The 15319-nt window shown below is 42.2% G+C and overlaps 1 protein-coding gene across 1 annotated transcript in view; it reads left to right on the forward strand.

Moving 5' to 3' along the window:
* Positions 1-358: 358 nt before the first annotated feature.
* Positions 359-15319, forward strand: part of Epdr1 (ependymin related 1) — a 29305-nt gene continuing 14344 nt past the window's right edge. The window contains exon 1 of the mRNA XM_052728121.1: positions 359-821. Within this exon, the coding sequence (XP_052584081.1) occupies positions 544-821 (278 nt within the window). The 5' untranslated portion in view covers positions 359-543. The remainder of the gene's footprint in view (positions 822-15319) is intronic.

The raw sequence follows: 15319 nt of genomic DNA on the forward strand, positions 1-15319 counted from the left end.
TCTTCAGGACCTATCATGACACTTTAAATTTGTTTGAAAACAAAAGAGAAAAACGGAAAAAACAAGGTCACAATTTTGTCAAGAAACAAGTTACAACAGCCAGAGAAATTACTGCACCTTTGCTTCCCCCCTGGACGCCTTAAAACCGCCCTACTGAGGGTTTGTGGGTTGAAAGCTGCACATTTTGGAGAAAGGTGTCCCTTCTCAGCACATTCCCGCTTCTCCGCCCCAAACTCTTTAAATCGCGATGCCCTTCAGGATGCGAGTGGCATCACTGCCGCTGCGTTTCCTGTTGGCAGCAGAGAGCAGTGAAAATAAGCTTTAGTAAGCAGCCGCTAGGGCAGAAAGAGCTCCTGGGCGATTCACGCGGCTTTCCCAGGCCGGCGTCCCGAGCCTCTAGAAGGGAAAAGCGGGAGAGGCCAGCGCGTCGGAGCATCGCGTTCAGGAGCTCACCTTCGGCCCAGCGTGGAGAGAACGCGCGGCGCGCCCACGCCCGGCCTCGGCCCCTTCTTGGGCTCGGCTGATCCCCGGCGGCGGATCGCAATGCACGCGCATGCTCCCCGCCGGGTGGTCAGGGGGCCTCGGGGCGCCTGGCTGCTGGGTGGCCTCTGGGTTTGGGCTGTGTGCGGCCTGTGCGGCCTGGGGACAGCGGCCTCACCGGGGACCGCGCAGCCCTGCCAGGCGCCCCAGCAGTGGGAGGGACGCCAGGTTCTGTACCAGCAGAGCAGCGGGCACAACAGCCGCGCCCTGTTGTCCTACGATGGGCTCAACCAGCGCGTGCGGGTGCTGGACGAGAGGAAGGCGCTGATCCCCTGCAAGAGGTAGGCGGCGCGGAAGGGCATGAAGGCGGCCAGGGGAACGCCAGGTCAAGGTGCTTGGCACCCCAGCTAGACCTCCAGCCGCTCCTGGCCCCTCCCCAAACCCCACTCCCACCCCCAAGAACTTTACAGGGGCTCTTGGGGGCGGCGTGGTCTGCCCAGCAAGGCAGAGGGAGGCAAAAAAAAGGACTCAACAAGGGCAGGATGGAACAGCCAGACGCTCTGAGTCCAAGTTAGCCCCAAGTCGTCACTGCTGAGTCAGGCTCTTGGCACCTGGAACCCCCTGCAGCCTAGGGCGCGTTTTTTTTTTTTTTGTTTTTTTGTTTTTTTGTTTTTTTTTTTTGTTTGTTTGTTTTTCTAGAAGTCACCTACAAGGGAGACACAAAATATTCTCTAACAATTTTGTTTACAATAAAAAAAATTTGAGTGTGTGTGTGTGTGTGTGTGTGTGTGTGTGTGTGTGTGTGTGTGTGGTGTGGAGGCCAGAGGACAACTTATCAAGTCAGGTCTCTCTACTACCTGGCCATGTGGCTCATAGGACAACACTGTAAAAGGAGTGGGGAAATGATTTTTAAAAGTCACACACAAACTTATTACCCCATTATAATATTAACATTTTTGTTTAAACCTTGAATTTTTTTTCTTTTGGAAAACTAGTTAAAATTCCCACTAGAGCACGTGTACTGCTACCTTAGAACTCCAGCTAGACACAAGTACTATCACCTGAATCCTCCTGCTACCTATCCTCGTCTCTTGTCAGTTTTTTGAGTTGTTCCGTATTTTTAATAACCACACCACTTGCAAAATGGGAGGGCATGTTATCACACACATGCTCACACATGTACACATGCACAAAAACACATGGCAGTTAGTGTAACTTTCCATTTTGTGATGACAGAGGATACACTTTTTCAGGGGTGTCACCTTCTTTCTGGCCCCTTTAGGACCCAATTTCTAATTTAGGATCACCACCTGTCTCCCTGTCCCTGGCCTCAGCCATCTCCCAGTGTACTTCATGTGGTCATGCTGGCATCTCTTCATGGCATTTGTGCCACAGGGAGGTATGATGAATGGTCACGGTGTAAGGCTGCAGTGGGCAGTAACGTTGGTGGTAAATGGGAACCATTAGTGTCTAGCACAAAACAAAGGTTGGTAAAGCCATATTCACCTAGAAGCATTTGCCACTGAAGTGTTGGGCTTCTTGGCTAAAGTATGGAAAAGGCAGAACCTTTCAGACTGTCTACTTAGAGTACAAGAACACATTACCAAATGCAGGAAGGAGACCCACCTTACTCCTGCATTCTACTTTTGAGGATTCAACCAATTGTGGGCAGAACATATGTGAAATCCTATTATGTGTACTGAGCATATACATACTATTTTTCTTATCATTGTTCTTTAAACAATTTAAGACTGACTTGTGAAACATTTATTTTATATTCATTATTGTAAGCAACCGAGAATATCTGGAAGGGTATTTGTAAGCTGCATGCATTTTTTTTTTTTAATTCTTAGACCAAAGACAGGAGCATCCATGGATTTTGCTATCCATAGAGACTCTGGATCCAATCCTCCTTGGATACATAGGGACAGCTTTACATCAATGCCCAGAAGACCTGACACATCAGTGTCTTTATGGAAGATTCAGAGCATGTGCAAAGACTTTCAAGAACAATGAATGTTTTTCATTGGGTCTCAAGGGACATAATGATATCCATCATTTGAGTGTGTTATATCGTGTACTAGTGCTGAAACTTGGCATGTTTTATATAATTTTGTTTAGACGTCCCAACATCACAGGGTAGATTTTATGATTTCCATTTCACATAGAGACACTAAGACCTAGGGAGCTTGACAGACTTTCCTTCTGTCACACAATCGAGGCTTAAGAAAGCTGCATGGATTCTGACATCTATAATGTACTAGGTTCATATTCCTTCATCCACTCTTCATCCAGTAAGCTTTTGTTCACGGCAGACACGGTGTCAATTATCAATGGAGTGGGTCTTGATTTTAAAGGAGGTAATAGTCTGAGGGTAGAGTCTCATAAATTAATTATCCTTGTGTGGTAAGATGAAGGGTTGATTAGCAGAGGTGTGATGAATACAGCTATGATGGCATGTAACCAGGGCTTCCTGGAGAAGGTGATATCTCAGTTTAATGGTCCCCCCCCAAACCTAAGTGAATCCACCAGGGTGACATACAGAAACTATTTTGTCAGGGGGCATAACTATATGTATACTCTGGGCTTAGTATGTTGTCTTCTGGGAGTTTACAAGCAGGGCCAAGTATATTTTGAGGCTAGCAGCCCAGTCACTCTGAGAGATGAAGGCACGGGGTGTGGTGAGAGGTCATGCTGAAGGAGTTTGAACAATGGAATGTCATCATTAGGTGGCATAAAGATCACTGGATGCGTGAACGAGATTTCATCCTGAGGAGGTACACAGTCGCTGGAGCAACAGTGAGTGAGTGTAGAAGCAAAAACTCAAGAGTTTCTTAATGGCTTGTAGGGAGCACTGGACAGGTGGGTGCATTACGGAAGTGATAGAGAGGGGGTGATATCTAAGACATCAGAGGTACCGCAGGGTGTGAAGGGAAAGGGAGGAGTCAAGCACGTGGCCACCATTGGCACCTGGAACCAACTGTACTGGGGGCATGGAACAGGGATTGCTCTCTCCACGCAGAGTGAGGGTGGGACGCTGCTCTTCAAGTGTATTTGTGAAGACTGTGCAGTGGTTGTCTGTTGGTGAGTAGACATGATGAACAGGGGCTGGAATGACCAGAGTTCACTGCTGATGCTAAGCAGTGTGACCAGGAGAAGATGAGGGTTCATTTTTACTCAAGGAGTATTTTTAACTATTTAAGAAATTCGACTATATAGTCAGATAGCCTTAGGCCTGATCTCGTTTCCGAAAGTGAGATTTTGCAAATTACTGTAGCTTTATGGGACTCAGTTTATTCTGTTGCAAAATGGGCATACTTATAGCAACTAATTTGTTAGAAGGCTGTGACTATTCAATGAGGTAAAATATACAAAACACATAGTACATTGTCTCATTTCATAGCACAGAGAAGGTGTGTAGTGAGTGATCACAGCCGGTTTGCTCGCCACCTGCTGTCATCATCTTGGTGAATTTAGTTCTCCATGTGTTAGAGACCCACTGCCAGCCCCTCGGAACTTACACACTTGATTTAGCAGCACGCACAAGTATCCTCCCTCTGGGAACTGACTCAGTATACAGACTCAAGGGCTAAACTGTATTTCAATAAGTTTTATAGCTGGCACGAAGACCAGTCACCTCAAATCCACAGAGATAGACTAGATCATTCTCTCCTTGTATTCAGAACTATGTGAGGAGCCAAATTACGGTCAGGAAGTGATGAGCAAAGAGTTGGAGCAAATATATGAACAAAAGCCTGGTGATTGAAACAAGCTGATATCATTTGGGAAGAGGGGAACTCAGCTGGGAAAGTTCCCCCACCCGACTGACCTGTGAGGCATCATTTTCTTGTCGGATGGTTGATGTGGGAGGGCCCAGCTCACTGGGGGCAGCACCCTGCCTGGGCAGGTGATCTTGGGTGGTATAATAAGTTGGGTTGAGGAAACCATGGGGAGCAAACCGATAATCAATTTCTTTCATGTCTACTGCATGAGTTCCTACTTTCAGGTCCCTTCCTGGAGTTCCTACCCTGACTTGGATGATGGACTGTGATATGGAGACGTAAGATCCAACAATCCTTTCCTCCCCAAGTTGCTTTTGGTCATGCTGTTTTATAACAGCAAGAGAAACCTTAACTAAGATAGAAATTTACACCAGGAGGAGGGTATTGCTGGGACAGACCTGACCATATTTTTTTTTGTTTGTTGGGTTTTTTTTGGGGGGGGGATTGTGGTGGCATTTGAACTTTGGGATAGAAGTGCTATCAGATGCTTGGAGCTTAATGAGCTAGTGTGGGAACTGAGAACATAATATGGAGAGCAGTATAGACAATGGAGGCCTGGCTTATGCAGGTTTTAGAAGAAAGTTTGAGAGTCCCTTAAAGACTCTATGGCTGTTGAGTATTTTGAATTAATAACAACTGAAGTGAAACCTTTGCTTTGCTGTTACAATTGATACTGGTCAGCTGAGGCTGAAGAATCATCTGTGATTAAGAAGAGACTGGCATCTTTGAGGTAAATTTTCCTGGGAAGTGTTTCCTTGAGTTCTGCACACAGAAGCAGTGGTCCAGAGGGGGCCAAGGTTTTTATCTCATGCTGGCCGCCTAACTTGGTAATGTATAAAGTTTCTCAGGTTTTACTGGTTGTGAAGGCATGAAGAGGTTATGGAGAGCAGTTCATTAAGGCTTGGCACTGTGAAAGGCCAGAAGAGGCCACTGGTGAAGGTTCAGTCCCAGTTATAGTAGAAGCTCTAGGATTAAAGGGATCACGGAGAAAAATTGAGGCTTGCCACCATGCGGCAGGGTCAGAGTCCTTGAAGACATTCTCTTGGTGAAGGTGCAGCCCACTTGCAGCAGTATTTTGGAGATGTAAGTACCATGGCCGTGGCCGCCAGCAGCAGCAGCAGCTATTGAGTGGAGGTAGCCTGAAGCTATGAGACAGGCTGTGTGCGCTGCCAATGGCAGAGGTGGAGATATGGAGCCCTTGGAGGAGCCCAGGAAATCACGGAAATCATGTTCACGCAGAACTTTTTATGCTGTTGGACTTTGGTTTTGCTTTAATCTGTTGTAACTGTGCCCTGGCCTCTACTTTCTGAAATAATTCCCCCTCCCCTCTTTTTTAAAGGAGGCCACAGTCAAGAGAATTTGGAATTTTAGAGGCAAGGTGTTTTAGAAGGCTTGGAACTTTGAGTTTTTAAAATATTTTAAAGAGACCAATCTTCTTAATTGCATAAATTTTTGAAGCCTATGGGACTTTTAAAAGTTGGAATGGAATATTTTATATTATGATGTTAAGCTTAACATGACATCTTGGGACAAATGAGAAAGGTTGTAGTTGAATAGTGGTGTGTTGGTGTGTCAAATTAACAAAGATCAATTGTCGTTTTCTCAACTTGACACAAGCTAAAGCCGTTTGAGAAGAGGGAACCCCAGTTAATAAAATGTGCTCCCCCCACCACCACCGAATTGGCCTGTGGGGAAGTCTGTGGGACAGTCTCTCCATTTAATTATTGATAGAGGAGGACTCAGCCCACCCCTCGGCAGGCAGTCCTGGGTAGAACAAGAAAGCAGAATGAGCAAGCCATAGGGGAGCAAGCCACAAAGCAGCACTCATTCCATGGCCTCTGCTCCACTTCTTGCTTCCATGTTCCTGCCCTGAGTTCCTGTCCTGACTTCCCTGGATGATGGACTACAAGCTGTAAGCTGAAATAAATCCTTTCCTCCTCATGTTGCATTTGGTCATGGTGTTTTATCTAAGCAGCTCGAATTCCAACTAAGTTACAGGTGAGGTTGAAGGTGAAACAGTGCATTGATTTTCACAGTTGTGATACCTCCTTGGTTCTTGCTGTTGTCCCTCCCACTCTGAACAGAACACAAGTTGGCATCATTCAAGCCCGAGTCAAGAAGTCTCTTTCCTTCATAACTTTATAACTAATGAGTAGGTTTCAGACGTACACTGTACTTGTAAGCCACAGCCCAATCTTTCTGGCCTAGATTTCAGGTCCTCATGGTGTATCCCCATTTCTTTCTTTATACCACCATGCATGATAGTTTCATAGTATGACTTGCAGAAGGCAGTTGCATTCCATTTCTTCCCAAGTTTTTGGCTGAGTTCTCTCTCACAGTCCTGTCTCTAAGGACTAAGTCAGGTGCAGAAAAGAATGTTTAGTGCATAAATACATTTTAGATTCATTAAATGTAGATTTGTTGGTACAAACTCAAAAAATGGTTTCAAATAGCAACATTATGGCCAAGCAACCAGATGTTATTTGAAGAAAATATGGATGGTTGTCTCTTTGTATTTGCTAGTAGGTTGAGACATAAATTTAGAATTGGATCAACTTCTTAAGAGCCTTCTTCTCCATCCAGATAGTTACGGAAAATCACAGTGATAGTTACCGAGGAATGACTAGGATTTTCCAGGATCTCTGTTCCCTGAGATGATGGAAAAGATTAAAATACTTTATGAGCTTCAGATAAGACAAGCCTGAACCAAGAATGGGAAATATTAGTAATTGATACTATTTTGTTTTCTGGTTCCAACTTTTTCTTCTGATTAGTGGATTAAACTCATGGGGATTATAGTGGAAAGGCTGAAGGAAAAGCAGGCTATTTTTATAATTCAGTCAATATGGTGATCTTTAGGTAGGAGAAGCAAAGTAGATGTGAATGAATCCTGCAGGGCATCAATAACATACTGTTGCTTACAAATGGTGGCTTCAGTGTTGGGATTAATGAAGCTACATATACATGGAGGGCAGAGAGGCACTGAATGAACATGCATCGATACAATATTTTAATAGACTGTTCAGGGATTGATCTAATATGTTCCATCAGAAATTTTTATTTATAAGTGTTGTGAAAAGTATGTCAGTATGTCACAGAAGGGGTAGCAAATGGATTCTCATTCAAGTTGTGATTGATTCATGGCTGTCTGTCTTAGTTGTTCCTGGAGAACAGAATAGCCTTTATCTTCTCTGCTGTAAAATGACACTAACTGGATGTATTAGAGGTTATGGGGGAATGATGTTAGACAGCCATGACGTGTGAATCATTTAATTTCAATAATGGCTAGTTTCTAAGTATTTTTGTTTAGGAGATGTAGGATTGCCAATATCATGAAAGCATATTGGTGCTTCTGTTACGTCAAGTTGACTGCTTCTACCATGTTGTGGAAAACTTGGCACAGATTCTAAAGATTTTCTCCACCCTGTCCTTTTGTGTGAATTTAAGCTTCTTTCTCTCCTCCTTCTTTTCACTTAAGCTTGTCCTCAGGAACAAAAGAAAAAGTGGCCATTCAGTCCTTTGGCACTGAGCTCAGAAGACTCTTCTCTTCCCTGCTACTCCATCATCATAAGAATTGAACAGGATCATCTATAGGAAAGCTCCTTTAAGATCAATTCTTGTGTGTTTGAGAATGAAGATACTGATTCTTTCCCAAACACATTATCTCACTTTACTTTGAAATTATCTCCTACTTATATTTATTGTACAGAAAGGTTTTTCTTTTAATTCCTAAACTACTGGGGAGTTCATTGGCAACCAAATATGCTCATGATCTTCAGACACTCCACTGTGTGTTTCCTACAGGCAAGAACCTTCTCTGTATCTTCAATACGACCATCAGAAAGTCAACACTAGCTCAATTTAACCATCTGAAACGCAGGTATCTTGAGGTTTTGTTGGTTAACTTTTGTGTACTATTTACAGCAACATAATACAGTTTAAGTTTCAGCACAGCATCGAGGGACTGAGTCTCTGATCCCTTTCTGTCTAGAACAATCCCCCAAGGTCTCCTCGAAGCTAGTATGTTTAAAGATGACTGTCCTGGTGTTTTGTTCACTGTTCCTATGTTGCCTCATATTTACATTTAAGTTACTCGGCATGGGGTGTCTCAAAACTAACACTGTTTATACTGCACCTGTATGATCATTCTCATTGCATAATGTTACCTGTCGCATTGCTTCATCATGAAGTGACACCTTTTTGCTTTATAATTGATAAGTGACTTTTTGGGAAGATACTTTTGCATCTTGTTCATTATAATTCTTCATCAAACTCTAAACTTACTATTTCTTTCAGTAAGACTCAAAGATCTCATTGTATTCCCTGTTTGTTTTGCTTTCCCAGTTTGCCAGAGAAGCCTCTTCCAGTTGGCTTTGATATTCTTTAGAACATTTTTGATTCTTTTGAGGCACAGTAAGATATTCCACAGTCATCTGTATTTTCCCTGGAATAAACTGTTCTCAAGTAGTCCTGGTTACTGATACTGGAGGAAAACACTTGGAAGTTCAAATCTGTAGTCTAGTTGTGCTCATTGCTCTCAGATAGCAGGGCTACCAGGCTTGCTCAGTGGAAAAAAAGCAAGGAGTCTTAACATACTCACACATAGATACACACCCCACATACGCACACACATGCACAGGCACACTCTCATGCACTCATCCACAGATATGCACATATTTAAATCGTTGTCTCTAAATTTCCAGTCTTTATCCATGAAGGTATGTCAATGGGCCCTTTCCATTTCCAATTCAACACAGCACAGTGCATTCTCCTCTTGGCCCTGTCAAATTTGTGGCTCCCTTCCCACATAATGAATGAAGAAGACCTCATCCTCAGATGCATTGAAGACTAATTGTGCAGCTAGGGTGTTCCCTCTCCACAGTGAGGCTCAGTCCCCCACAGCAGCCTTGCAGAAATCTACTCTTGGGCCTCCTCTTCAAAGGTATTAGTCTGTATTGTCCAAGCAGAGGAAGAGGAAAGGCAAATTATATTTTCCCTGGATATTTGTTTTCTCTTAAATTTATCAACCTGCAATGATGATTGCAGGCCCACAGAGAGTGTCTGTCTTAGGGAGGTAGACTGCCATGAACCCTGTTCAGCATGCATTGGATTTTCATTTTAAGAAGTCATGACTTGACTTTAAGGCTTGGGTATGACTTCTCCCTTGGCCTGTGCTCCACCTCTTTATCTCTGATGGCTACAGATGGTGTTTTGTTTTATTGACTCAGAAAAATGGACTGTTTGTGGCTTCTTGAGTCTCATGGGATAAACCATGTTGATTTCCAATGTTGACGTTTTTCTCAAAAAAAAAAAAAAGATACTTTCTTGGAAGAACTGGAGTTTGCTTCAAGGGGATCTAGAGACCTTGGAGTTCAAGGATGGAGAAATAGAAATATGCAGTGAGTAAAAGGAATAGTCAGGCAAAGGAGACTAAATCAGGACTAACTTATGAATGGAAGTCAGAGGTGGTCACCCTACTCTTCTGAAAACATCTTTCCAACAACCTTGAGCTGTTCCTTCATAATTCTGACCATAAAGAAGGTAGTCAAGGGCCACATGCCCAAAGATCTGAAAATATGCCATCAGTTAGCAGTTTATTTTTCCTGGAAAAAAATGCGATAGTCTTGTATTTCCTAATTCATTATAAGCTCCTCTTTCCTCCCTTCACAAATTTTTATTTTACTCATCTTTAAGGAAAAAAGGTTTCTTAAAGAATAATAGTTAAAACCTCATCTCCCCCTTCTCTTTAAGACATATCTCACACAAAGTCCAATCTCGGTCCTGCTAGGCTCTCTCAAACCCTGCCAGTCAAACTGTTGTCACACAGCTCCATGGAGAATACTCTGGGCAGGACCAGGAGCTCCAAACTCCTTTCAACTCTTCTTTCATCAGCCCTGATTCTCCTACTTAGCACCCACCCACCTCTTAGATGTGCCTCTTCTACTTGGCTTTCAACACATTGTGTTCCTAGTGTGACACCATGGCCAGGTTTTATGTGGGTGTTGAGCTCCAAACCCAGGTTCTCATGCTTGCAGGGTGAACGCTTTCCCAACCCAGCCATCTCACCAGACTCTGCCTCCTCCTGTGCCTCATTTCACCTCCTTAGTCTGCTTTGCTCTTCTTGCTGTCTATACTGTTAGAGATGGAAGGCTGGACATTCCATCCCTTTATTTTTTGTCTAAACTGTCTTGGTGATGTCATGTAAGCCATGGTTTTAAATGTCACCTCTTCATGAGGGTTGCCCAGGTTTTTAGTTCCTGTCCAGAGATCTCCCCCAACATCTCTACTCATGGATCCAGCTCCCTAGTTGATGTCTTCCTTTGGAATCTATGTCATTCTGAACTCAGCATCTCTAAAATAAGTGTTTCCTCTGCATATAATCAAACTAACCAAAACTAAATCTAAACCAAAGAAACACATATAAACTAAACTTCTCCCTCTATCTTAGGTACAGCAGCTCTGGTTGGTCAGCATAAACCCACGTAGTCATCCTTTTCTTCTGTCATGATATAAATCCAATTGATTATAATTTCAAAAGATACCCTAAATCTGAACACACCTTCTCTATTATCCTAGTCTCAACCATTCCTGTCTCTTACCTGTTTTTTTGTAATATCATCCCATTATACCCATACTTTTTCTCTGGCCTTCTTTGGTCTGTTTTCAAGCATGGTAACCTAAGTGATTGTGTTCAGATAAATGCTGTGCTTTGCAACCCCATGTGCCTTTGATTCAATGCCCCTATTCACAGGTGTCTGTGTGGGATCTACTCCTTGGCCCTCCACATCTTATCTCTTTGCTTTCATTGCCAGCCCATGGCCTCAGTGGGTTGATCTGTTTGGAACTTGTATTGGTAATTCCCACTTACCTAGAAAGTCTTTTCACTCTAGAATGACTCCACTCTCAAATGTTTTGCCTCCTTTCTCAGTGTCCTCATATACCTACCTCAGTGCCTTACACAGTCAAGGTATTTGCCATTACCTAAAATACTGTTTATTATTTTTATTGTTCTCTCATCAGCCTTGTCTGAGCTGAAGGTCAGGGATTTCTGCATGGTTCTGTTATCTCTCCAGAGTCTTAAGTTAGGACTAAAATCATTTGAACCAGTCAGTAAGGAAATGAGTGATAGTGACTCTATATGCTTATGATAGAAGGATATCTAAAATAGATGAACAGAAAGACAATAATGGAAATTGTCCAAAATTTCTCATGTAGCACATTTACTACTATGCCACCTGAATATCTGAGGAGATTTTTACAACACACACAGGATGCATCCTGTATTGCACAATATGTCACCATTGGCTGCTTTTCAGATGTAGTACATGTACATGCTCACTGAAGCTGACTACTCTGATTCTGTCATCTTGGAGGTCTGGCTCCTTCTTGTTTCGGAATTCAGCCAGCCATACCCTCACCGAGGCCTTCTGTAACCACCCAGCACAACCCTCCTCACCAGGCCCTCTCCATCACTTCACATGCATCTTTCCTCAGGCTACTGTCCTGCTCTGTAATTGTCTTGTCAGTTAAGTGCCTGGCCTTTGTGATATCTGTCTTCTCTGAAGTGAGAGGGTACATGTTTATCCTGATATCTATTGGATCCCCTGTACTAAGGAGTTTTGGACAAAGAGTAAGTTTCAATAAATATGTGCCAAGTACAAATGTGATATAAATATATACTTGATATGTATTGTTTTATGACTTTTGTATTATTGCATTATACAAGTTCATGACAGAAAAAAATCTAGACAACAGTGAAAGCAAATAAAATGAAGTTCACTCATTCATAATACTTCAACAGAATTCACAACCCCTGACACATGTGCTTCCCAGTTTTTTCTATTCCTGTATTCACATTTTAAAAGTGAAAATGTAGGGTAAGGTCTACTTCAGTTTAGAAAGTCTACATTACATGTGTTCATTCCCCAGCTCTGTCACAAAAAAGTAAAATGAAAATATGCAATGCAATTTTTAAATTTAAAAAGTCGTTATTCATGTTTCCTATGCTAAAAAATGATAATCAGCCACTAGCTAAAGACAGAACATAATTTACTTAGATAATCCCTTATCATGGGACCACCACATTTCCTTACCTTCTGTTTTTAACTATTATAATTGACAGTAAAATATTTAACTTTATATTTTCATGCAATGTATATTAAATATTTCAAATTTTATATTGGGAAGTTCCTATATATGAAAATAATAGGAATGGATTTGCACATTTTTAAAGTTTTCAACAATTTATTAAATTGACTTTCAGAAAAGCTGGTTCATATAGATAGTCCCACCAGCTGCATATAAGTGTCCAACTTTCCACATTATATCTATAAAGAGTCTAATTATGTGTACTGATTTGTGATACTATAAACAAGAAATAGATGGTCAGAATGGCACACCTAGGGTGATGTCACACTGCTGTGGTGTGATGCTGTCTAGGGTGAGGAGGGTTATAACTCACCATTGACTCTGGAAGGCTACTGGTTTAACAAGGACATTGATCATTTCAGTGAATAATTCAGTGATTGATCTTATAAAGAAAAGTATTCTAATCTGTGGACAGAACATGGCCAACTTGGTGATTCATATAAAAGATTGCCTAACATGACATCACCTTCACTATCCTGAAGTGAGTTTGGATGGATAATGATGCATAACTCTTCTTAATAATGTACCTGACCTTGCAAATACTTGTAGGGATGGTTGTGATCTGCATGGACTCCACAGCTCCTGAACCATTCACTTCATATCTTGATGAGATGCCTCTTGAATCTCCTAGTATCTCAAGTTTTACTTTCTAGAGCGCCCAAGCAAGATGCTGGTGAATTGTGGCACTCAGGAAGAGAATGGCAAATTTACCTTTTGAGGAAGAAGTTGGGCTTCACTAGTGCTATCAGAGTCCCGGTGGAAGTGTGGAGTCCATTGTGAGAAGATAGAAGTTCCATTTTAGAAGAAAGAACACAGTGGACCAGGAGTGATCTTACAGGCTCACATCCTTAGGAGCAAAGAATTCCGAAGGAAGAACCTGCCCTCAGCCTTGACATCCATGGAGATGCCCTGTTGGGTACTGGACTCTGCTGTGCTGTATGTTTTGTGGTCGTGGGAGCTCTTCCATTTCAGATCTTTGCCCTCTATCTGTCCATTCTGTCACACACTCTGATTATGGTTAGTGATCCTCTTCCCAGCTCTGGGTTGGGCCCCAGAGAATCTACTATTATGAGATCTTAACTCTCCTTAAGGAGTTTAAAAAGGAAATTTGGGGTCTTGTTTTTCTAATATCACTATGGTTCCTGTTGACCAAAGCAGGTATTTATTTAAGTCCCACTTTGTGTGTTGGAAAGAATTCAAAGTGCTTTGATAGTTTGTCATCTTTCCTCTCTCACCATACTGAATCCAGCTTTTGAAAGGTCAACTCCTTCACTGGGCATAACACAGAGGGTTCTTTGTAGTGTATGTATGCTCTCAGGTCTAAGGAGGCTAGTCATGTTGTCTTCTGTTGGGAAGAGAGGCATGAACCATGTGACTTCTCTGTTATTCATTGAAATGTCTTCCATGCCTGTTTTCCCCTGGATCTGAACTCTGCCTTGATTCATGTTTCAGTCGGCTAAAGAATTTACTATTACTTTTTCCACAGAGAGTGCTGTGGTTGTTCACTTATGTCAGAGATTGTCAATGTCTGAGAGTATTTATTTGTTGCTGTTGTACACTGGTAGTTATAGGTACATAATATTCAAAGGGTAAAAGCTATGTTTTTGCTAAAATATTTTTATGGCATATGCAGCTCTAGAAGCAAAGTCTTATAACAAATCAACTTTAGTTCAGATTTGTGGTGTGCGTGTATGTGTATGCATGTGGATAGACACACATAGAAGCTAGGTGGAGGTCAACATTGGGATTCTTCCTTGATCTCTCGCCTGCCTGCCTTCCTCCCTTCCTCCCTCCCTCCCTCTCTCTCTCCCTCCCTCCCTCCCTCCCTCCCTCCCTCCCTCCCTCCCTCTCTCCCTCACTCCTTTCCTTCCTTCCTTTCTTCTTCCTTATTTTTGAGGCATTGTACTTGGATCTCTCCAATATACCTAGGTTGCCTACGTGGAAAGTTTTAGGGATCCTCCTATGTTCCCCAGCATTGGGATTACAAACAAACACTCTGTTGGGCTCAGCTTTTTAGGGCAGGTGCTGGGAATTGAACCCTGGTCCTCATTCTTGCACAGCAAACATTTCATCAACGAGCCATCTCTCCAGCCCTGAGTTTAGTTTAATGTTTTGCTCTGCCCACATTTTGAAAGTTTTTCCCCCCTTTATTCTTGAATTTGATGTCTAGGTTATATCTACCACTTTATTCTTGAATTTGATGTCTAGGTTATATCTTCCACTATAAAAATTTTAAATCTCATTTCTCTTTCAAATTAAAATTTTGCAGTTTTCTGGATTGAACCTAAGGACTTGAGTATGAGAGACAGTGAGCTATCCTCCCTGTCTCTCGATCTACTATTTCTAGAGATTTAATCTTGTTTCCCTCCTGTTCTTTGAATAGTCTCTCTACTTATATTTTGATTTCCTTACATGCATTTTTAATTTTATTAAATTGTCTTTAACGTTTTCATCCATTTATTCATTTTTAAATTTCTGTTACTTAAATAATACCCTCTAAATCTCCTCCTCCTCCTCTTCCTCCCTCATCTTTTGCTTCCTCTTTCTTTTCTCTGGATTGGTTTACACTAACACCACTGCATTTTTATCTTGACTTTTTTAAAAAATGTTTCATTAAACATTCTCTTAAAGTTTGTGTGTGATTTTCTACTTCAGCCTGATGGGAAAGGACACTTATCTACTTAAAAGTGCAGGGCTGACTGCAAGCCTAGCCTCAAACTCCTTCCTACTCCACCCCATGCCATAACTATAGAAAACACCATGCCTCGTGGCAGCGTAGGCTTCTCAGGACTAATGAGGCCATTCTTCTGAGTGTCTGTAACTAGCTTGAACTATTGCCTCAAGGAAAAAAATGCTTTGTCTCCCACCAGATGAAAGAATATTCGTACATGTTGCCAGTATCCATCAAG

This window comes from Peromyscus californicus, unplaced genomic scaffold, assembly GCF_007827085.1.
Source record: "Peromyscus californicus insignis strain IS unplaced genomic scaffold, ASM782708v3 Scaffold_8__1_contigs__length_139910024, whole genome shotgun sequence".
NCBI lineage: Eukaryota > Metazoa > Chordata > Mammalia > Rodentia > Cricetidae > Peromyscus > Peromyscus californicus.